Genomic DNA, 24,680 nt, shown 5'->3' on the forward strand with positions numbered 1-24,680 from the left:
TAATGAACATCCTCTGAGAGTGGAGTTCTCTCTCCCTTCTGCACTGAATTATATGCCTAGTTCTCGGAGGGGATCTGGAGTCAAGTTTTCTGATTCAGAGGCGAGAATACTGCCAACTGAGCCAAACTGACATTTAGAGGCCAGGTTTGTTGTGTTGGCAAATATTAACTTTGCTTTCTGACTGCAAGGAGTTTTCATTCTTGTGGCGTGAGGGTTTTGAGAGCCAAATCCTCTTTTATGGTGCAGCTCTTTTTCCAGATCTATTTCTGGAACTCCTGTGCTTGGGTTGTCACCATGGTCCCATCAGACAGTGCCACTCTTCACCTTGAAGAACATTGCTGTTTAAAGAAATTATGCCAATTGTCCCTTTTGTGTTTTTGAGCAACGTCTGAGTTTTGTTATCCCAGGAGTATGCCTGACACTGAGTGCTCAAACATGAAGGGGCTCAACCCTGCATTCCCCCATTCAATGATCTATAGTTTGATTCCTCAGCACACTGTGCCTTCCGTCTGCTCAGAAATATTGATTCATATGCTAATTATATTTCTTCTTCTAGGGCTATAAAGGCCAAAAAGGTGCACTCGGAGAGGCTGGGAAGGAAGGTCCAAAGGTGCGTCTGTACCATACATTTCTGTAAATTAGAGAAAATATCTAAAATATTCAATCAATCTAATGTTACCTTATATATCAGGATGAGAAAAGACCCATATTTACTCTCCTTACTGCTTGGGGCTTTTCACAGTAACTTCATTGCAGTGTTAATGTAAGCGTACTTGTGACAATAAAGATTATTATTATTTATTATTACTCAAATCATCCCCCAGCATCACCACCCCACCCACCACCCCCCATTTCCCCTCATCAAGGTGATGAGGCTAACCCCAGTTAGTTACTTAGTTTCTGCTAAAACCTTGTTGCTTTCTTTAAAAAAAAAAGGAGCTTGAGAAAATTTAGAAAGTCAGTTCCCATGACCAGATTGACACTCGTAGTTTGATCACTGAGAAAAATAAAACAACCAGAGCCCAAAACTAAATCCCTACCTTTTAAATTTAAATCAGGAGACCTTAGTTCCTCTGAGCTCTTTATCCTCAAGCAATTTATTTCTCGGTACCTCTCTCAGACCCACTCGCTTTTTGTCATGCCTTCCTTCATTTCTCTGTGCTCTCCAAATCTTATCCCAACCCTGCGGCATTTTCATGCTTCCATTCCAGGCTTAACTCTTGGCATGGGTAAACCTACATCTTCTTTCCTTTGCATCTTCTGAAAGGCCTATCGAGGCATGAGGCATTACCGCCTCATGAGCACCAACCCCAACTGCTTCATCCTTTATTCTCATTAACATTTCTCCCGAGAGAAGCCTTTAGGCGCAGCCTTCTTGACCTACTCACTCCACTTAATCCTGACCGTGTGGACTCTGCCATTGGATCAACCATCACCACCCCCATTTGCATTTCACTCCAGAATACCCATTCACATGTGACCAAGACTCTTGCCATCCATGTGAATGAATGTCTGAAATTGTGGCCTTGACAAAATATGTGCTGGGAGGTGATAGAATACCTGCAGCACAGGAGGGGGCCTTTTGGCCCATTGAGTCTACACCGACCCTCCGAAAAAGCACCCTCCCTAGGCCCACTAGTCCACCCTTATCCCCGTAACCCCACCTCATCTACACATTTTTGGACACTAAGGGACAATTTAGCATGGCCAATCCACCTAACCTGCACTTTGTTGTAGTGTGGGAGGAAACCAGAGCATCTGGAGAAATCCCACACAGACACGGGGAGAAAATGCAAACTCCACAGAAACCCAAGGCCGGAATTGAACCCGGATCTCTAGTGCTGTGAGGCAGCAGTGCTAACCACTGTGCCATCGTGCCGCCTGTGATGACATCTTCCTCAATAAAGCCTCCCTGTCCAGCCAAACCTCCCCACACTTACCTCGCTGAGACCAAATCACATCTCAGTCTCCTTTTCCTCCTCTGGTACTTTCTCCTTCTTTAATCACCTCACCTTGTTCTATTCCTCTTGCCTCTAATTTAAAACCCTCCATATCTCCACATATATACACTCTGCCAATTTTCTTCACTGCTTTCCGCCCTCAGTTCTGTGCCAAGCAACTTCTTATCCTGGGTGGTTTCATCTCAATTTATCATGCTCTCTCTTCTCTCAGTTTTCTGCCCTCCTGTGCTCTTTAATCTCCCCCTCCAGTTAACTTGCCCCACCCGTATTCATGGCCATCCTCCTAAGATTTCCATCTCAAGTGATATCGCTATTCCTATCATGATGATCATAGATCAGGCCACGTCTTGTATCATTTCCCCCCCCACATCCCTACATTCCCCCTCAGCCTAGTTCCATGTGTGTCCAGCCCCAGAAGATCCTTTCCTCCAATTCACTTACAGCTGCACTGTCATAATCCCAACTAGCCTTTGGCCCTCCATCACCACAGCTTTTATGCCGTTATTACACCCTCAACTCTCACCTTTAAAGCCCTAATCCCCATCAAATCATTACTCTCTCTCACCTTAGTCATGGCCATGGTACTACTTTCATCTCTGCTCCATTGGACCAAGCAATCCAGTCTTGATGTAAATGGTAGACAATTGGTTCAACTACTCATTGCCTGATCTAGTTTGATCACATAAAGCACTCTTAGGGCCAAATGTCCTCTGACAAAGTTTCCACTCTTCCAGGATCATTCGGGAATGCAAAGTTAGCCCTTTTCTGTATTGCAAACCTTCTTCTTAATTCCGTCTCCCTGACTTGTCCATTCTAACTTCCAACAACAAGTGTGAGAAACTCATGAACTTCCTGGCACAAAGAACAACACTTCCATTCACCTTCCTTTGCTGCTTCCCCCCCCTTTGCCTTTACCTCCATGCTAAACCTCCTCTAATGTTCACCCCACCCTAATCCTGAAATCTTTCTTGAGTTTCTGTCCTGTCTACACTCACAGCCTCTCTGAGCTCATCATGTCCCTGAGACCCAACTTTTGCTTCTTTTATCCTGTTCTCACTAAACTGCTGCCCACCCAATTTCCTTCCCCAGCCTACATGTTGACTTCTTGATTAATAAGGGGAGCAGTGGTTATGGGGAGAAGGCAGGAGAATGGGAATGAGAAAACTATCAGCCATGAATGAATGGCGGAGCAGACTCAATGGGCCAAGTGGCCTAATTCTGCTCCTCTTTCTGTGCTGCAAACTTCTGTGAATCCACTTCTACGTGTGGGCAAGAGCAAGACTGAGAATGATTATAATGTCACTCCACATTGCACTAACCTACCCCTTTTCAGTGTTTTACCTCCTGCATAAGAAAAAACAGCTTGCAGTTAGTTAAGGAAAGATATCTGACCCTTGTGCAACTGTCCTCCAAAAGTGAGTTAACATTCAGGAGACCAGGTTGTTTGGAACAATATTGACCAGAGGAAGCGGAAAACAAAATGGGCATCTTCCCGACCCAAATGGCTGGGTCACACCATTTCCAAATCAGGCTTCCTGTCTCGGGTTTTTGATGAATGTTTCCATTCGTCAAAGTAATGAGGGTTTTGTCTCCTTATTGAGGACTGAAACATTTCCCCAGTTTTGGGATCCAGTGTCAACATTAAATACCACAAAGTTATATCTGTGCAGTTTGTGCAATTCCCCTGGCTGGAGAACGAAGTACACAGAGGCAGAGTCTCAGGACAGGATTCTCCGGCGTCCAGCGAATGCCACCCGAGGTCAATGGATTTTTCCATTGTCGGCGTCTCACCTGTGGCTTTCTTGCAGCGGGTGGGGTGGGAGAATCCAGCCATCAGTGTGAGGGCTCAATCATTTTGGACTGAGATGAGAAGAAATTTCACCATTGAATATATTTAAGGCTGAGAAGAGAGGTTTTTGGCCTCATGGAATCGAGGGATATAGGAGCGGCAGGAAAGTGGAGTTAAGGCAGAGGATCAGTATAATCGTAGTGAGGTGAAACAGGCTTGGAAGATCATATGGCCTAATCCTGCTCCTGTTTCTTCCCTTCTTAATTCATGTTGTTGCTTCTAAACACAGGGGAATCGTGGTTTCTCTGGGCCACAAGGCATTGGAGGAGCTCCTGGATCTGAGGTATGTATGTGGTATCATCTGATTGAAGAATTTTCTTGAATATGGTATCATCTGATTGAAGAATCTTCTTGAATACATACCAAGGTTTTGTTCAAGTTACTCTTTCTGAGTGAATTTAAATTCCCACTCTTCCTAATACACGCCAAAGCCTAAAGATGAGGTTATAGTATAAATGTTTAACATGCTCGTATCAAGCCCCTCGCTCTGCCATTTTAACCGAAGTGTTAAGTGGTTTATTTTAAATGGGTCAACACTTTGCTCAGTAGTGGAGAGTGGAATTTTATACAGACCCAGGAAACATTTGTATAGTGACATCACAACAGCCTCGTACATGTTGGACGTTGATTTCAAATCATGCTACCACTGGGCCGGTGCCTCAGTTTAATCTTTCATAATTTAAGTTCACCTTCTCTTCCATCTAGCACGGTAGCACAAGTGATTAGCACTGTGGCGTCACAGCACCTGGGTCCCAGGTTCGATTCCCTGCTGGGTCACTGTCTGTGCGGAGTCTGCACGTTCTCCCCGTGTCTGCGTGGGTTTCCTCCGGGTGCTCCGGTTTCCTCCCACAGTCCAAAGACGTGCAGGTTAGGTAGATTGGCCATGATAAATTGCCCTTAGTGACCAAAAAAGTTAGGAGGGGTTATTGGGTTACGGGGATTGTGCTTAAGTGGGTCGGTGCAGACTCGATGGGCCGAATTACCTCCTTCTGCACTGTATGTTCTATGTTTGAACCAATGCAAAGACTGCCTTCGAAAACCCAATGTTAATCATAACACGTTCTGCCTGCACACTATGTGTGCCTTCCTTGTTACAGTATATGGAGACCTTTCCTCAACATTTTTCTACATTATCAGCAATAAAGTACAGTTCGAGAAAAGCAGTGCCGGGCAGGGAAAATTTTGGAAGTGAGGGGTGTGGCTGTATGTAGACTAATGGGAGTCCCATAGCTTGTCCAAACAGGATATAAAATCACATAGGGAGAAATGTTCCACGTTAACACTTCCTTACAGTTTTACATGCTGGGAATGTATGTCTAGAATTTCAGCGTAATCTTGATTTGGCGTGTCAATTAATCATCCAATAGTGGAATGTTCTGACACACGCTGTTTGGGCCGAATTTAACTCTGCTTTTGGGAGGTGAGCTTGTGTTCCTGGCTCTCTGTAATTCAGTCAAGGATGAGGAAGGATGAGGACAGCCTTCCTGCTCGGAGGCCAATTGATGTCCACAAGTAGCCAATTAATGGCCCCATCAGGGCCTCATCCTGTCACTGCTGATCTTCTACTCGCACCAGTAAAAACTGGCAGCCTCCTTGTGGGCTCTGACAGGACAGGGGGCGGCATGTCCTTTCTGATCGGGCACCCTTGGCCCACAGAGGACTTCCCACCACTACCTCCCTACAGCAAGGGCTACCCTCTTGAACAACCACAATTCCATCAATAAGTAGGGTGCTCTTCCCAAGGGCCGCTGCAGACTTGATGGGCCGAATGGCCTCATTCTGCACTGTAAATTCTATGATCCTATGAAGAACAATCCCTGCCTCCTTGCTGAGCCTGCCTGACTGGCCCTGGCAAGGCCCAGACTCTTAGCTGAATTCTGAGACCTCGTTGATTGTTGCTGGTGCAGGCCAGCTGCAGACCCAGCAGTGGCCACCACATTTGGTGATGGTGTTCTGTTCAAATCCACCAGATTTCTGTTCTGTTTTGACTTAACCACCGATTCCCACCTGGCAGAGGATCAGCTGGGTGCATTGTAAGTTGGCTCCTATTGCATCTGCTGGAGAGTTCAGGGGCAACATTGTCAATCCAGCAGAATGTACTGTCCTATAGCCCCTGCAGATCCCATGGCTGCTGAGAACAGAGGGACGCTCTTGTCCTTTGACTGCTAACCTTCAGCCTTTGCATCTCAATAGTGGAGCGGCAGGAAGCTGTTCCAATTTAATATCAACTATTCCATCTGGGTACGTCCCTTTTACAGATATGGGTCGACACAAGTATTACAATGATTCTGTTCCCAGAATGTGGAATGCGATCAGTGGCTTTCGAGGAATGAGTGTAAGTCTTGCACCCACCACACTTTCCTCAATGGATTTATAATTCCAGAATTTAGGGCCTTGTGTTTTTCAACTCTTGATGCATTTTGTTTCACTCTGAGATTTTACTGTATTGTCTAGGGTTCTCGAGGATCTAGAGGCTTTCCTGGTGCATCCGGTGAAAAGGGGAACAAAGTGAGTGGCATTCTTTTTAAATGTTTTTCTTCTTGCCGTTTACCACCTCTCTGGTCCTTCCATAATCTCTGTGCTGCCTTCAACACCATTTATGACTTCATACTCCTTCTTGCTCCTGCTCTCTGTTTCAGGAGCAGAGGATGGCCCCTGGCTGAGCTTTTTCAGAATTTCCAATATTGCATTCTTCTGGCTGCAAGGCATTGCTTACTTTTATTCCTACCTCTTGTTCACAACTGTTGAAATTCAAATTGCCTCTCCATCATTTCATGGGTTGACCTCGCCCATGCCCCCCCTCACCAGCCTCCTTGCCTCTCTACCTCAGAAACTTCCAATGAATTCAGAACACCATTACTACTCTTGCAGAAGGTTCCATAGTCAATCATCCCTGTGGCCCAGCAAACTGACTGCCTCAATTTCCATCCTTGCCATTAAATACTTCCAGGATTCTGCTGCATGTGAGTCATGTGGGCCTTGTCGCATCCTGCGGTTGCTTCTCGGGAGGGTGACCATTCAATCACTTCATCCCCACAAACTGGAAAACTCTCCTGGAAATTGTCTGCATTTTTTAGGATGTTTTCCTTCCACTTTCTTTACCTACAGGGAGGGTAAATTGTCTATCTGAGGCCAACCCAGTTTGAGTCACACAATCTGACAGCATCACGGGGACAGGTATCTTCATCTCAAGATTGCAATTCTTCGTCCAGGGCAACAAATGAACAGGTCTCGCAAAAGCCAGGACTAACTAGCACCGGGGTTCCCAAACTGTGGTCTGTGAACCCCCAGGGGTCTGTGAAGGATCTCCAGGGAGTCCACAAAGCTGCCAGCTGTCTTGTGACCGATAAAAGTCCATTTGAACACTCAGAATTTAAAAAGAATGACCAAAATCACAAAAGCCAATCAGAGCAAGGCCTCTTGGTGCACTAGATGCTGATGGGTTCAATCTACAGCATCCAGTCCTTCGAGAGGATTGGCCCATTTGATTTATTGCATCTCGCAGTTGCTGGGCAGAATAATCTGCGGCCAACAGCGAGGCTGAGGTGAAATAGCAGGTGACAGGAGATGAATCAGTCAGAAGATGGGCAGCGGCGAACAGAGACTGTGCATGGCATACAGGCAGTGATGGTGGGGCCTTGGGAGAGGAGCTGTTGGGATTTAGGCCTCGGGAATGGCGCAGTGTGGTTTGGGCTTCGAGAAAGGTGGGGGGCTCTGGTCTCAGTACGTGGAGGGATGTTCTGGCCTCAGGAAGGAGAGAGGGAATTCGGACCTTGGGAAAGGAGTTGTAGGGGGGGGGGGAGGAATTTTGACCTCTGGAAAGGAGTGGGGCTGTGGCCTCGGGGAAAGGGGCGGATTGAGGAGGGATTTTGGCTTCAGGAAAGCAGTGAGTGAGGATGTTCGGACTTCGGAGAAAAGTAAGTGAGTGTGTTTCTGTGTGTGTGAGGATGTGTGTTTATCTGTGTGAAGATGTGTATGTTTGTGTGTGTGTGTGAAGATGTACATAGAACATACAGTGCAGAAGGAGGCCATTCGGCACATCGAGTCTACTGACCCACTTAAGCCGTCACTTCCACCCTGTCCCCGTAACCCAATAACCCCTCCTAACCTTTTTGGTCACTAAGGGCAATTTATCACGGCCAATCCACCTAAACTGCACATCTTTGGACTGTGGGAGGAAACCGGAGCACCCGGAAGAAACCCACGCACATACGGGGAGAACGTGCAGACTCCGCACAGACAGTGACCCAGCGGGGAATCGAACCTGAGACCCTGGTGCTGTGAAGCCACAGTGCTAGTCACTTGTGCTACCATATGTTTGTGCGTCTGGGAAAAAATGTCCAACATTTCTAATATCGTAGCACATCCTTTGTGGAACAGAGCTTCTCTCTAATCTTTGAGAGAACTATGTCTGAAATATTTTCCCTGGTAGTTGTCATATCAATGATTTCAAGCTGTGTATTTTGACAGCATTCTTAGTGTACTGACTGATTCAAATTATTACATCAGCCAGCAGTCATTGTGTGTTCACTGAATAAGCCTAGGATTATTATGTTCTTCCATGATGGAAATGTCCCCTAACTATCTGGAAGATGTGTTTCAGATGATATTTGCAAGGAGGTCGGTATGTGTCGTAGATTTCAACTTGGGTCATAAGCTAGCAAAGCAGAAGTTGCCATTTGTATACTCTCTCTACCTGCTCTTGGCTGTGCACAAATGGTCAGGTCCAAAGACCTCCGAATATTGGAGATGGGTCCTCGTAGGCTGGTGGGGATTGTGGTGTGGGTATGTGGGAATGGTACGAAGATTGGGGAGAGCATGATCTCAGGGAGGGATTGTGGGGTCAGTACCGAGAGTAGAGGTGTAATGGGCAGGTAGCTGCCTCAGGAGAGAGGCTGGTTCTGAGGGTACTGAGGTTGGAAACCAGAGCCTCTGGGAGTAGGATTGAAGATCACAGCTTGGGTGCCATAGCTTGAGAAAGAGAGATTGGCAAGGAGAGAGGAGGCGGGGAGTGAACTGCAGCAGGTCAGACCAATGTTACGAGAGAACCTAAATAGGTTTTCATCCCTTTAGTTGCATATGCAAGTGAGTTACTCCCCACTTTAGGTAAAGAATGCATCTTCTTGCCCTCATCCTACACAGGGAATGATGTACTTCCTGCTCATCTTTCTGAAGACTTCCGAAACCATATGGTGCTGAAATACAAGAACACCACATGACTCAATTTCCCGGCCCCCAATACAAACCTGTATAGCGGTCATAAGATCAAAGATGTATCTTAATGTTGAATTATCCGGAACTGCTAATTACTAATTACTTTTACTCTAATTAAAAGGTGTTTGAACTCAACAGTTTTGCTCATTGCTATTGTTTCATTGCAATGCCCCACGGTTTGCTCAGGAACCTTTCAGCAACAGTTGAGCTTTGGCTTTGTGTAAATTTGTAGCTAGAATTAAATACCCTAGGGCGGCATGCGGCGCAGTGGTTAGCACTGGGACTGCGGCGCTGAGGACCCGGGTTCGAATCCCGGCCCCGGGTCACTATCCGTGTGGAGTATGCACATTCTCCCCATGACTGCGTGGGTTTCACCCCCACAATCCAAAGATGTGCAGGTTAGGCGGATTGGCCACGCTAAATTTCCCCTTAATTGGAAAAATATATATAATTGGGCACTCTAAATTTATTTTTTTTAAAAACAAAAAAATGAATTATATACCCTGCTGTCAGCTGCAATCAAGATAAAAATTCCTGCATTAAAACAATCTTTATTCATTCAGTAATTTTAGCTTTTAATAACAGCCTTTTAAGGTTCTCTCATAAAGCATAATTTGTCCTTCACATGGTGTGGTGAATGTATTATGCCAATAATCCACCATTGTATTTGTATCTGTGCTGTTGCCCTTGTATTTGTATCTGTGCTATGCTGTTGCCCTTGTGGGCTCCTCCTATGGGCCATTGTATGGCATTATCCATAGGGGAACATGTTGGGGCCTGTATGGGCTCCGCCCATGGCTCCTCCCCTTGAAGGGATGTATAAAGAGCTGTCGACCTGTAGGTGGTTCTCAGTATTGGATCAGTCGCAAGCAAGCACTGTCCTAAGTTGATTAAAGCCACAGTTTACTTCTACTCCCGTCTCGAGTGAATTGATGGTTGCATCAATTTAATCAACTTAAACGCAACTATGGAATCGGCCCTCAAACCTGACCGACTGGAACTCGATCCGCAGGCCACGGAGGCGAAATAAATCTTTTTGCACTGGCTCCGCTGCTTCAAGGCCTATCTCGCAGCCTCCTCCATGACTTCCGTCACCGACGAACAGAAGCTGAGCCTCCTCCGCGCACGGGTGAGCCATCGAATCTCTGTTCAAATCGACGAGGTCTCCTCCTACGCAGACGCCCTCGTGATGCTCGAACGCCTGTATGTACGGCCCGTGAACGAGGTCTACGCGTGACACATCCTCACCACTCGCTGCCAGCACCCCGGGGAATCGCCAGAAGACTACCTACGCGACTCAAAGCCCTCGCACGCAGCTGCAACTACCAGGCCGTTACGGCCACTCAACATATGGACCTCGCCGTCTGAGACGTCTACGTGGCGGGAGTCCGGTCCAACTACGTGAGACAGCGCCTACTCGAAAAGGGGGCCCTGGACCTGGATCAGACGGTAAAGTTAGCCTCCTCTCTGGAAGTAGCCTTCACGCGTTGCCGGCTGATCACGCGACCCCCTCGTGGACCCCCGAACAAAGACTACCCCAGGCCTGTGCCGCGCAGCCACCCGCCTACCATGGGGGGCTACCCTGCTATTTCTGCGGCCAGTCCCAACACCCCCGGCAGCACTGCCCGGCCCGTAATGGGAACTGCAGCAGCTGCAGGAGAAAAGGAGATTTTGCCAAAGTTTGTCTGGCCAGTGCAAGAACTCTAACTCACAGGCCCAATCCTCAGACTCACAGGCCTGCAGACCCCGCAGTGTGGCAGTGTGTCTGCCGACTCTGCCCCCTGTAGACGCGTCATCAGCCTCGTGTTATCTGTGGGGGAAGCCATCTTCCAGCCCTCACAGCACGTGCGACTCACGGGGGGCCGCCATCTTGGCCATCCTCCCCCACGCGGCCGGCCATGTGCGATCCATGGCCGCCATCTGCTACGCTGCTTGACGTGCTCCCAGACCTCTGAGCTCCTCTTCTATTGGGACTAGGTTTCCAATGCAACCTCAGGAGCCTAACCCTGATGTTCGGGGGGCCCTTACCCCCACTCACCATATGCATCCTTGCGATCCTAAAAGTCGACCCTTCCCTAATCTTCGCAAACCTCACCACTGACTGCAAACCAGTCGCCACCAGAAGCAGGCAGTATAGCATACAGGACAGGACTTTCATCAGGTCCGACGTCCAGCGACTCTTGCGGGAGGGAGTCATCGAGGCCAACAATAGCCCCTGGAGAGCTCAGTGGTGGTCGTCAAGACCGGCGAAAAGAACCGGATGGTTGTAGATTACAGCCAAACTATAAACCGGTACATGCAACTCGATGCGTATCCCCTTCCCTGGATTGCAGACATGGTAAACCAGATCGCACACTACCGGGTGTTCTCCACGGTGGATCTGAAGTCTGCATACCACCAGCTCCTAATCCGCCTGGAGAACCGCCACTACACGGCTTTTGAGGCAGACGGCCGCCTTTTCCACTTCCTCCGGGTCCCCTTTGGTGTCACGAACGGGGTTTCGGTGGTCCAAAGCACAATGGACCGAATGGTGGACCGGTACGAGCTGCAGGCCACATTGCCGTACTTGGACAATGTCACCATCTGCAGCCATGGTCAGCAGGACCACGACGCCAACCTCCACAGATTTCTCCAAACCGCCCAAATCCTAAACCTCACGTACAACAAGGAGAAATGCGTTTTCCGCACAGCCAGACTAGCCATCCTCGTAAGGCCCTGAAGAGTTGCCTTGGGTTCTTTTCATATTATGCCCAGTGGGTCCCCAACTATGCAGACAAAGCCCGCCCACTAATCAAGGCCACCATCTTCCCACTGGCGACTGAGGCCCGCAAGTCCTTCAGCTGCATCAAGGCGGACATCGCCAAAGCCACGATGCGCGCGGTGGACGAGTCCGTCCCCTTCCAGGTGGAGAGCGACGCATCAGAGGTCGCTCTCACTGCTGCCCTCAATCAAGCAGGCAGACTGGTAGCGTTTTTTTCGCGCACCCTCACCACCTCCGAAATTCGGCAGTCCTCAGTCAAAAAGAGGCCCAAGCCATTGTGGAAGCCGTACGGCACTGGAGGCATTACCTTGCTGGTAGGAGGTTTACCCTCATCATCAACCAACGATCGGTAGCTTGCATGTTCAATAATACGCAGCGGGGCAAAATCAAGAACGATAAGATCTTGAGGTGGAGGATCAAACTCTCCATCTATAATTACGATATAGTATATCATCCTGGGAAGCTCAACGAGCCCCCAGATGCCCTGTCCCGTGGCACATGCGCCAGCGCGCAAGATGACCGACTACGGGCTATCCACGATGACCTCTGCCACCCGGGGGTCACCCGGCTTATCCACTATATCAAGGCCCGCAACCTGCCCTACTCCACCGAGGAGGTCAGAGCTATGACCAGGGACTGCCAGATCTGTGCGGAGTGTAAACCGCACTTCTATCGACCAGATAAGACCCACCTGGTGAAGGCATCCCGGCCCTTTGAGCGCCTCAGTATCGATTTCAAAGGGCCCCTCCCCTCCAATAACCGCAATACATATTTCCTCACCATTATTGATGAGTTCTCCCGCTTCCCCTTTGCATACCCTTGCCCCGCCCGACATGACCACGTTCACCGCCATTAAAGCCCTACATGGTGTCTTCACCCTGTTTGGTTTCCCCAATTATGTCCACAGTGACCGGGGCTCGTCGTTCATGAGCGACGAACTGCGTCAGTACCTGTTCGGTAAGGGCATCGCCCCGAGCAGGACTACCAGTTATAACCCCAGGGGAAATGGGCAGGTGGAGAGGGAGAAGGCGACGGTCTGGAAGACCGTCCTACTGACCCTGCGGTCCACGAATCTCCCAGTTTCTCACTGGCAGGAGGTCCTCCTCGAGACGCTCCACTCTATTAGGTCCCTACTTTGCACGGCCACAAACGAGACCCCCCATGACCGCCTATTTGTTTTCCCTAGGAACCTCAGGACCTCTCTTCCGTCCTGGCTGAAGACACCGAGGCCAGTCCTACTCAGAAAACACGTCAGGAGCCATAAGTCCGATCCTCTGGTAGAGAGGGTCCAGCTCCTCCACTCCAACCCCCAGTACGCTTATATCGAACACCCCGATGGCCGACATGATACGGTCTCCCTCCGGGACCTGGTGCCCGCCGGTTCCACCACCACCGGCCCCCCACCATATCTCGCCCAACCTACCATGACCAGCGCCCCCGCCCCATGTGGCTCCCGCGCTCCCTCCCGCCCACCATCACCCCTTCACTGATCCACAGGAATGAAGCTCCAGAAGAGACGCTCGCAGAGTCCACGTCTGTACCTGCACCAGCGCCCTCACTACCGATGCCAGCACGGACGAGCTCGACACCCGGGCCAGCAACAACGCCAGAGCTTCGGCATTGACAGCGCACAATCCGTGCGCCGGAACGGCTGAACTTATGAACCCGTCACCCCCGCCGGACTTCATTTTTTTAACAGGGGGTGAATGTGGTGAATGTACTATGCCAATAATCCACCATTGTATTTGTATCTGTGCTGTTGCCCTTGTATTTGTATCTGTGCTATGCTGTTGCCCTTGTGGGCTCCTCCTATGGGCCATTGCATGGCATTATCCATAGGGGAACATGTTGGGGCCTGTATGGGCTCCGCCCATGGCTCCTCCCCTTGAATGGAGGTATAAAGAGCAGTCGACCTGGAGGTGGTTCTCAGTATTGGATCAGTCGCAGGCAGGCACTGTTCTAAGTTGATTAAAGCCACAAGTTTACTTCTACTCCCGTCTCGAGTGAATTGATGGTCCCATCACATGGCAAATCATAGGAAATGTACAGTACAATTCTTCTCAAACATTGAAGTGATTTTTATTCTTTTCATTCAGGGAGCTCCAGGATTTAATGGCTTGCCTGGGCCTCCAGGATCAACTGGGCCCACTGTAAGTATTCAATAATGCTTTGCTAGTTTTGGTTAAAGGTATAGTGATCCATATTTTAATTTATTTTTCTGCAGCTAATTCAGGGGCTAGAACCATGAAAAAACATGGATCAGGAAAAGGCCACCCACACCTTTGAGGCTGCGTCTTTCAATCTAGGTTTTACAACCATAATATGTTGTATATTCCCAGTAACCCAGCACCAATATTAACTGAATCAGCAGATGAGACAGTAGATAGCTTGCATCCACTGAGTAGGCTGTGTATATGAAGTCGATGGAGTTGGGTCACATATCAGCCATAATGTAGTTGAATGGTGGCAGAATAGATTCAATGGGGCCAAATGGCCTACTCCTGTTCCTATGTATAGGCCAGATGAAGGGCCAATTTGCTTTATGTCGCTGGTTTCATACAATACATTTAGATGGATATCTGGTTCTTTGGTGCATTTGGTTACATTCCCACAACTGTAATGTCCCCTTGAGCAGGCAGATTCTAGCTTGGCACGTGGGACAATTAAAGAGACTTCAGTTTCTTGCCCATCCAAAGACCAGCTCTTCTGGCAATAATGCAACTGGGGATCAGCCCAGATTACGTGCTCATGTCTCAATATGGGAGAATAAACCGCAAGTCACATTGACACTCAGGAACAGTGGTCAGTGACTTCGCAGTTTGAATGATTGATGTCGGACCACATATTTATGGGTGGGTTGGCTATCTGTGGCCATGGAACCAAGCAATTCTCATGCATGGAATCTTCACTCTCCCTCCACTCACTGCCCAAGGCAAAGACTCAGATACTCTTCAAAGAAATAGATCATGATGTAATTATAAATAGTGAAGATGAGAAAGTAGCAAAATACATGGAAATCACTTTTGTTTTTCACACGATATTAAAGCATTTATGCCAAGTTTATAATGCAATACAGTTATCAAGCCACCTACTAATAAATAACAACTATAAGTCTTTAAAAAAAATTAACAATCATTCTTCTTTATTTTAGGGGCCAGAAGGTCCAAGAGGTGCAAATGGTGAGCCAGGCATCACAGGTACAAAAGTAAGGTTCTAGTCACTTCTCCTTTTTTCGGTATTTGAATTAATGCTTGCATTCAAATGTGCAATGCTCTCTGTAGTAATATATGAATAATTCATCAGTTAGGGTAGATTTTCTGCAGAATAGTGAAAACCTGGGGAGTGTCTACAAGTCAGCAATCAAAGTGACCTTCAAAATCAGAATAAAGATTTGTTAAATAGAATGTTCCCACTCTCCTGGTTAACATTGATATGTATCTGGATACAATTCCAGTTCTGCCAGCTCTTCTCTGAAATATAGCATGTACAAATGGGCCGATCTGCACCTGAACCAGAATGGGACCAACATTCCTTGCGGGTGGCTTTGTTAGTGCTGTTAAACTAGTTGGGCAGGGGAGGGGGACATAGCATAATACAGTAAAGGAACCAAGACAGAGGGGGTTCAGTAATGTTGAGTTCCAAGAGAGTTACATGAGGCTGGATGGCTAATGCTGGGAGTATTATAGGTAAGACTGATGAGTAATAGGATCTTCAGGCAAGTCAGGGGAGTAAAAGAAGAGGTGGTGTTGCATTATTAATTAAGGAGTCAGTTACTGCAGTAAGGAGGGACGATATCTTGGAAAGGTCTTCAAAAGAGGCTTTGTGGGTACAGCTGAGGAATAAAAAGGAACAGTCACATTGCTGGGAGTGTATTCTTGGCCCTCAACAGTCAACAGGCAATAGGGGGGCAGATATGTAAACAATTCACTGATGTACATAAAAATAATAATTATTATTATCATTACATTAGGGGAATTCAACTTTCCCAACATTAATTGGGATAGTCATAGTGTAAAGGATTTAGATGGGGTGGATTTCTTGAAATGTATTCAGGAGTGTTTTTATGTCAACATGTAGAAGGTCCAACAAGGGATGGTGCAAGGCTGGATCTAATTCTGGGTAACAAAGCTGGACAGGTTTTCGAGGTGGCAATGAGGGAGCATTTTAGCGATAGCGACCACAACACAGTACGACTTAAATTTGTCACGGCAAAGGAAAAGGATGATCTGGAAAAAACGGTTTTGGATTGGGGGAAGGGAGATTTTATTAGAATGAGGCAGGATCTGGCCAAAGTAGACTGGGGACAGCTTCTTGTGGGAAAATCTCCAGCAGAGTAGTGGGGGGCATTCAAAAAGGAAATGGGAAGAACGCAGGCCCAACATTCTTTCTTCAGGATGAAATGTAAAAGCAACAAGCCCAGAGAACCCTTGATGTTGAGGAATATTCAAGACTGGATCAGAAAGAAATGAGAGGCTTTTAACAGGTACAAAGGGACAAAGACAGTTTAGTGGAGTATAGAAAGTGCAGTTGGGAACGGAAAACAATTGAGACAGCAAAGAGGGGACATGAAAAACCACTGATGGGTAGGATTTGGGGGAATCCTAAGATATTCCATAAGCATATTAAGTGGAAGAGGATAACCAGGGAAAGACATTAGGTACCAAGGGGGCAATCTGTGCGTGGAGCCGGAGGACATGAATAGAGGGATACGGACCCAGGAAGTGTAGAACATTGCGGTTTAGTCATGCAGCATGGTCGGCACGGGCTTGGAGGGCTGAAGGGCCTATTCCTGTGCTGTACTTTTCTTTGTTCTTTGTTCTTTTGACATTGGTAGGGTGTTAAATTAGTGCTTCACATCTGTCTTCACTCAAGAGAAGGAGGATGTAGGTACAGAATTCAGAGAAAAGGACTGTGAGGCTTTGAACAGGTTAACATAGGGAGTGAGGAGGTATTGGAGGTTTTGGCAGGCTAGAAAGTGGAAAATCCCCAGGTCTGGATGAGTTGTATCGCAGACTGCTGTGGGAGGCAAGGGAGGAAATTACAGGAGCTCTGATCCAAATGTTTAATTACTGCCTGGTCATAGGGGAGGTGCCTGAAGAGTGGAGGACAGCTAATGTGGTTCCATTTTTCAAGAAGTGTGGAAGAGATAAAGCAGGGAATTACAGACCAGTGAGTCTCACATCAATGGTAGGGAAACTATAGGAGAAAACTCTGAAGGAGAAAATCTATCTCCACTTGGAGATTCAAGGTTTGATCAGGGATAGTCAGCATGGCTTTGTCAGAGGGAGGTCATGCATAATGAATTTGATTTAATCTTTCGAGGAGGTGATTGAATGTTTCGATGTGGGTAATGCTGTTGATGTAGTTTATATATGGATTTCAGCAAAGCCTTTGACAAGGCTCAAGGCGGGAAATCTCACAACCTTTAAAAAGTATGTGTATGAGCACTTGAAGTGTTATAACATTCAAGGCTATGGGCCAAGTGCTGGAAAGTGGGATCAGTGTAAATTTAATGTGGTTTAGTTGGTGAAGACTAAAAGAGCCTCTTCTCTATTGTATGATTCTATGACTCTGTGGTTACCCCCATGCACCTTCAGTGGTGGATATAATAAAAACATTCAGTGCGATGTTTGTGTTACTGTAATCCTTATGCAGTTATTCTTTGCTTTCTAGGGTCCAGAGGGGCCTCGAGGTCCATATGGTACTCCCGGACCTAAAGGTGAACATGTAAGTCTTTAACATTATTGGATTGGATTTGTTTATTGTCACGTGTACTGAGGTACAGTGAAAAGTATTTTTCTGCGAGCAGCTCAACAGATCATTAAGTACATGGGAAGAAAAGGGAATAAAAGAAAATACATAATAGGGCAACACAACATATACAATGTAACTACATAAGCACTGGCATCGGATGAAGCATACAGGGTGTAGTGTTAATGAGGTCAGTCCATAAGAGGGTCATTTAGGAGTCTGGTGGCAGTGGGGAAGAAGCTGTTTTTGAGTCTGTTCGTGTGTGTTCGCAGACTTCTGTATCTCCTGCCCGATGGAAGAAGTTGGAAGAGTGAGTAAGCCGGGTGGAAGGGATCTTTGATTATGCTGCCCGCTTTCCCCAGGCAGCGGGAGGTGTAGGTGGAGTCAGTGGATGGGAGGCAGGTTCGTGTGATGGACTGGGCGGGTTCACGACTCTCTGAAGTTTCTTGCGGTCCTGGGCCGAGCAGTTGCCATACCAGGCTGTGATGCAGCCCGATAGGATGCTATCTATGGTGCATCTGTAAAAGTTGGTAAGGGTTAATGTGGGCATGCCAAATTTCCTTAGTTTCCTGAGGAACTATAGGCGCTGTTGTGCTTTCTTGGTGGTAGCGTCGACGTGGATGGACTAGGACAGATATTTGGAGATATGCACCCCTAGGAATTTGAAACTGCTAACCATCTCTACCTCGGCCCCATTGATGCTGACAGGGGTGTGTACAGTACTTTGCTTCCTGAAGTCAATGACCAGCCCTTTAGTTTTGCTGGCATTGAGGGAGAGATTGTTGTCGCTGCACCACTCCACTCGGTTCTCTATCTCCCTCCTGTATTCTGACTCGTCGTTATTTGAGATCCGGCCCACTTTGGTCGTATCATCAGCAAACTTGTAGATGGAGTTGGAACCAAGTTTTGCCATGCAGTTGTGTGTGTACGGGGAGTAGAGTAGGGGGCTAGGTACGCAGCCTTGCGGGGCCCTGGTGTTCAGGACTATTGTGGAGGAGGTGTTGTTGTTCATTCTTACTGATTGTGGTCTGTTGGTCAGAAAATCGATGATCCAGTTGCAGTGTGGGGAGCCAAGTCCTAGGTTTTGGAGCTTTGATATGAGCTTGACTGGGATTATGGCGTTGAAGGCGAAGCTGTAGTCAATAAATAGGAGTCTGATGTAGGAGTCCTTGTTTTCGAGATGCTCGAAAATGGGATGAGTGTAGGGCCAGGGAAATGCGTCTGATGTGGACCGGTTGCAACGGTCTGCGAATTGCAGTGGATCAAGGCGTTCTGGGAGTATGGAAGTGATGCGATTCATGCTCAACCTCTCGAAGCACTTCATTACGACTAAAGTCAGGGCCACCGGACGGTAGTCATTGAGGCACGTTGTCTGGTTCTTCTTTGGTACCGGTATGATGGTGGTCTTCTTGAAGCAGGTGGGGACCTCGGAGTGGAGTAGGGACAGGTTAAAGATGTCCGCGAATACCTCTGCCAGCTGGTCCGCGCAGGCTCTGAGTGCATGACCAGGGATCCTTTCCGGGCCCGTCACCTTCCGAGGGTTCACTTTCAGGAAGGCCAATCTGACTTCGGAAGCTGTGATGGCGGGTATGGGTGAATTATGGGCTGCTGGGGCACTCGACAGCGGATTGTTGGTTACCTGCTCGAACCTAGCATAGAATGCATTGAGTTCATCTGGGAGGGGTGCGCTGCTGCCAGAGACACTGTTCGGCTTCGCTTTGTAGCCCGTTATGTTGTTTAGTCCTTGCCACAACTGCCGAGAGCCTGTCTGTGACTCTAGCTTGGTCCATTTTTGTAATGGCCATAATAAATATTTTCTAAAATAAGGTCTAACATTTTTAATTTTCCCTTCCCAATCTTCTCCTGAAGGTGCCCCAACCCCTTGCTGGAATAAAGTTCCACACATAGTGGTTGGGCAAGAGCTCATGGACCTATTATTCACACCTCAGCAATGATACTGAGTGTCAGTGGGTTATCTGACTGTGGACGTTTGCAGCCAGACCTAATTCTTTCGTTACTGTCCACACGACCAGTAATAGGAGATAGTGAGCAAAAGCAGGAACTAAGGCTATCATTTCTTTCCCAGGGACACTGTTATTAATTATGGAAATTCCTGGTAGGCATTAATTATTTTCAAACATACCAGGCTGTCTCAAAACTAGGACATTTCTGGCCTATCTAATGCTGAGTTAGAGTCACTCCTGGCCTACCTAACGTTGAGTTAGAGTCACTCCTGGCCTACCTATCGCTGAGTTAGAGTCACTCCTGGCCTACCTAACACTTGAGTTAGAGTCACTCCTGGCCAAGCTAACATAAGAACATAAGAACTAGGAGCAGGAGTAGGCCATCTGGCCCCTCGAGCCTGCTCCACCATTCAATGATCTTTTGTGGACTCAGCTCCACTTTCCGGCCCGAACACCATAACCCTTAATCCCTTTATTCTTCAAAAAACTATCTATCTTGATCTTAAAAACATTTAATGAAGGAGCCTCTACTGCTTCACTGGGCAAGGAATTCCATAGATTCACAACCCTTTGGGTGAAGAAGTTCCTCCTAAACTCAGTCCTAAATCTACTTCCCCTTTTTTTGAGGCTATGCCCCCTAGATCTGCTTTCACCCGCCAGTAGAAACAACCTGCCTGCATCTATCCTATCTATTCCCTTCATAATCTTATATGTTTCTATAAGTTCCCCCCTCATCCTTCTAAATTCCAACGAGTACAGTCCCAGTCTACTCAACCTCTCCTCGTAATCCAACCCCTTCAGCTCTGGGATTAACCTAGTAAATCTCCTCTGCACACCCTCCAGTGCCAGTACGTCCTTTCTCAAGTAAGGAGACCAAAACTGAAAACAATACTCCAGGTGTGGCCTCACTAACACCTTATACAATTGCAGCAGAACCTCCCTAGTCTTAAACTCCATCCCTCTAGCAATGAAGGACAAAATTCCATTTGCCTTCTTAATCACCTGTTGCACCTGAAAACCAACTTTTTGCGACTCATGCACTAGCACACCCAGGTCTCTCTGCACAGCAGCATGTTTTAATATTTTATCATTTAAATAATAATCCCTTTTGCTGTTATTCCTACCAAAATGGATAACCTCACATTTGTCAACATTGTATTCCATCTGCCAGACCCTAGCCCATTCACTTAGCCTATCCAAATCCCTCTGCAGACTTCCAGTATCCTCTGCACTTTTTGCTTTACCACTTATCTTAGTGTCGTCTGCAAACTTGGACACATTGCCCTTGGTCCCCAACTCCAAATCATCTATGTAAATTGTGAACAGTTGTGGGCCCAACACTGATTCCTGAGGGACACCACTAGCTACTGCTGAGTTTGAGTCACAAGGGGCTGGACTTTTCTCTAGTTTGGATGAGCCAAGCAGGGTTGAAGATGGAGTTCCACCCACTGCATTGACCCCTGCTGGCTCAGGGCTCAGAAGTTATGTTTGGAGCGAATTTCCCGACAACACACAATCTGCCATTCCTGCCACAGAAAATAAGGTAACGAGTAGCACCTCAAGGAGCAGTAACCGGATTAAAGGGAGCAGAAGTACCTTGAAGAATTCCTTAACATGACAAAGCAAGGTCTTTGAATGAGCAACAGTCTCTGCAAGAAAAGGTGTGGCGGCTGAATAGATGGATCAGTGGATATCTCCTCCTGATGGAACGGTGGACATATCTCCTGCCTCAGAACAGGCTTGATGGCTTGGTTTCAGCGTGTTGCCCTCCTGGATGAGGGCAATTGGTGCATCACACAAACTATTTACACAAGTATTCTTGAATCGAATTTACTTTATTTGGTCAAGCTTTGCACCCTTTTTTGATTACCCGGTAGCTTTTTGTCCCCATTTCTTTCTCCATGGCAATATCTCAACCAATCCGAGATGACTTGCCAACCAATCAGCACTTGTTTTCCTGAAGTGTAAGTTGCTGTGGTCAGTTGGCATTTGGAATCCTTTTGTTTGTCCTGGCAAGTGCAAGGTGAAAAGCTTTGACAATATGTTTCTTCACCAACGTTCAAGATCTGAACAACGAAGTGACAGTTAAACCTAAGTACAGAATAACCTGTACCTGTGCTGTGTGCAGTATATTAGTTAAAAAAGGCAGCTTCTTTTTGACTGGAGTTTAGGAGTCAGTACAATTGTCGCCAGCTGTCCCTCGATTCAAGGATGATGTCTATTTAGTGTCATGAATTCCTGCCATGGGCCTTCATGTATATGAACCGGCTGACTCTCACCCTGCAGACCTTTGGGCAAATAAAGCAGGATGGCCCAGGAGGTCGTGGGATCTGGAATGCCAGGATTTGCTTCCTTTTCTTTTGTCCTCTATCGCCACTCTGCCCTAGCACTCAGATTTTGTGATCCAAAGCATGCTCATGCTTGATGGACAGGTTTTCATCGTTTTGAACTATTGCTTGCAAAGGTCTGTCAGTCAGTAATGTCAATGCTCCTGTGCTACAAGGAGGGCTTTAGCATGTGGTTGAAGCATTTTCTTTGTCTTCCCCTTGACCATGGCCATTTGAGAGTTGATGAACAGAATCTGTCAGGGGAAGCAGCTTTTGGCCCTATGCCACAATGTCCAATCCATCCTAGTTGATTTAGCAGGAAGTTTGTCCGAATGTTTGTGGAACTGGATTCAAGAATGGCACTAGCATTTGTTTGATGATTCCCCAATGAAACCAGAGGATGGAGAAGAGGCATTGCTGCTGGGATTTCTCTAGCACTCTTATCTGTCACTGAAACACTGTCCTGGACTCATGGTAGTACAGGAGTGTGGTAACCACAACTGCCCTCCACACGAGGGCTTTTGTTGACTGACGGACATCTTTGTTGCCAAACACTCACAGAATCATAGAATCCCTTCAGTGCAGAAGGAGGCCATTCGGCCCATTGAGTCTGCACTGACACTCTGACAGAACACCCTACCCCACTCCCCCACCCTATCCCTGTAACACTGTGACTGTCTGTGTGGAGTTTGCACATTCTCCCAGTGTCTGCGTGGGTTTCCTCTTGGAACTCCGGTTTCCTCCCACAGTCCCAAAGATGTTCAGGGTAGGTGGATTGGCCGTGCTAAATTGCCCCTTGGTGTCCAAAGGTGTATAGGTTAGGTTGTGGAGTTGCGGGGATAAGGTGGGCGAGTGGGCCTAGGAGGGATGTGCTTTTGGAGGGTCTGTGCAGACTCGATGGGTCAAATGGCCTTCTTCTGCACTGATGATGGTGATAAAGGCTACTTCCTGAAGCAGTAGGAAGGAGTCTGTACAAATTTTTATGAAATAAAGTGGCCTGCATTGTAATGGTACACTGGTGTGCATGGAAGCCTATTATCCAATAAAATGAGAGGGGAACATCAAAGGCAAACTGGCAGTACATCTGATGATCAGCACAATAAAGGACCAGAAACAGCAAATCATCAGTCCCAACTAGAGACCATTCCATGTGATACAAGGGAATATCCAGATGGGAGCATAACATTTTAAAATAGGATCATATATTCATATATATATTATATTAATTGGAAATAAAACAGTGTCGGTTCCCGAATAGCTGAGTGAATTTGCCCACTGAGTAGCTGACGAGTAAGGTTCTATGCATGATCCCAATTTCTGCTCAGTTAGTTGACCTCAATGAGGTCCATCCTTGGGCTGTTGCAATGGACCTTATGCAATCCGGAAGGATGGAAATCCGTCCAGTATCTCCTACCAGATCTCCATTCTCTGGCTTTCGGTATAAAATGTGCAGCCATATACATGTGTGCTCTGGGCTTGCCCATGATGCTCCCACAAGTCATCTGTAGACGTTCCCCCTGTGAATGAGCCACTGGCTTGAGAAGGGAGACTATTGAAAAAATAACTTTTCATCATTTAAATTTATATATTTTAGGGTATACCTGGGCATCCTGGACGAAATGGGAATCCTGGAGCAGAAGGCCAAAAGGTAACAATAAGAATTTTGTTGATGTTGCCTTGTTTGCAAATTGGCAATGGCCTAGATTTTCTGTCATCAACAAAGCAAGTGTGCTCACCCCTGACCTCAAAGAAAGCTTCATCGAATGATTGAGTGATTGTGGTAGTATGTATTGGGGGTCATGTGGGACTGGAAGCCCTAATGTCATTGGCTGACAGATCCCGGGTCCTGGTTGGCCGTTGACCTCATGCTCCGCCCTGAAGGCGAAGTATAAGAAGCCGGTGCCTTCCCCCGCAGGCCAGTTTACTATCGGGCTGCTGGGGAACAGACACGCTTAATAAAGCCTCATCGACTTCACTCTATTCGTCTCACGGAGTCTTTGTGCGCTACAGTGATCTGTTTTCTTTCTCTCACCTTGCAGCAGATTGCAGAGTTGAGTATTAATTATGCCGTCAAACTATTAAAGCACCCAACCACAAAAAGGAATTTTCACAGACAACTAAAAAGGAAATTAAAACCCTAATAATCAAATCATTTTAAAAAAATAGCGACATAGATCAAAATAAAAATTGGCACATGCACATGGGGGGTGAATGTAGAAGATGAAATGTCATGGAAAAACTTCAGAAAAGTTTTTAATTGCTCAACAAATTTAACTTTAAAAATCTAGTATTTAATCATGACAGAGAAATCTTACAATATTCCACATACCTTAGAATGACATGGGCAGAAGTTATTACTCAATTCATGGTTAAAAAACTTGGTTACACCTCATTGATCAAGGCTTAATGTTATATGAGGATTCTAACAGCGATATAAAAGTGGAAAGGGGAAGTTCCTACCAAATTGATTGCTTTCCATTGGTGGGGTCAAATATAGTTTCAACTTAGGATATGGAAACAGGGAATGCAACCAGGAAAGGCATGCATCTCTGCAGTTGGGGAAAATACCAGAAACTGCCCACCATGAGGATGGGAATGGTGAGGCATCGGGGTCGAGATGCTACCGGAATTATGCAGCCTGTCTGCACCCCCACCCCCACCTCTCCAGCCTGAGGTCGATAATATTTAACTTCATGAGAAAAGGATCAAACTTGTGGGAGAAATGACCATTAACTGTCCCTACAAATACTTCTGCACTTACATTTTCAATGCAGGGTGATGCTGGGATACCAGGTCGAATGGGAGAAACTGGGGCTTCGGGTTTACCTGTAAGTATTTGTACTGTAACCTAAA

The 24,680-nt window shown here is 47.0% G+C and overlaps 1 protein-coding gene across 1 annotated transcript in view; it reads left to right on the forward strand.

Moving 5' to 3' along the window:
• Positions 1–24,680, forward strand: part of LOC140385768 (uncharacterized) — a 205,104-nt gene that overhangs the window by 120,626 nt on the left and 59,798 nt on the right. The window contains exons 15-22 of the mRNA XM_072468263.1: positions 557–610; positions 4,040–4,093; positions 6,265–6,318; positions 13,882–13,935; positions 14,937–14,990; positions 17,459–17,512; positions 23,422–23,475; positions 24,602–24,655. Of these exons, the coding sequence (XP_072324364.1) occupies positions 557–610; positions 4,040–4,093; positions 6,265–6,318; positions 13,882–13,935; positions 14,937–14,990; positions 17,459–17,512; positions 23,422–23,475; positions 24,602–24,655 (432 nt within the window). The remainder of the gene's footprint in view (positions 1–556; positions 611–4,039; positions 4,094–6,264; positions 6,319–13,881; positions 13,936–14,936; positions 14,991–17,458; positions 17,513–23,421; positions 23,476–24,601; positions 24,656–24,680) is intronic.

Source organism: Scyliorhinus torazame, chromosome 11 (assembly GCF_047496885.1).
Source record: "Scyliorhinus torazame isolate Kashiwa2021f chromosome 11, sScyTor2.1, whole genome shotgun sequence".
In the NCBI taxonomy this organism is placed as follows: domain Eukaryota; kingdom Metazoa; phylum Chordata; class Chondrichthyes; order Carcharhiniformes; family Scyliorhinidae; genus Scyliorhinus; species Scyliorhinus torazame.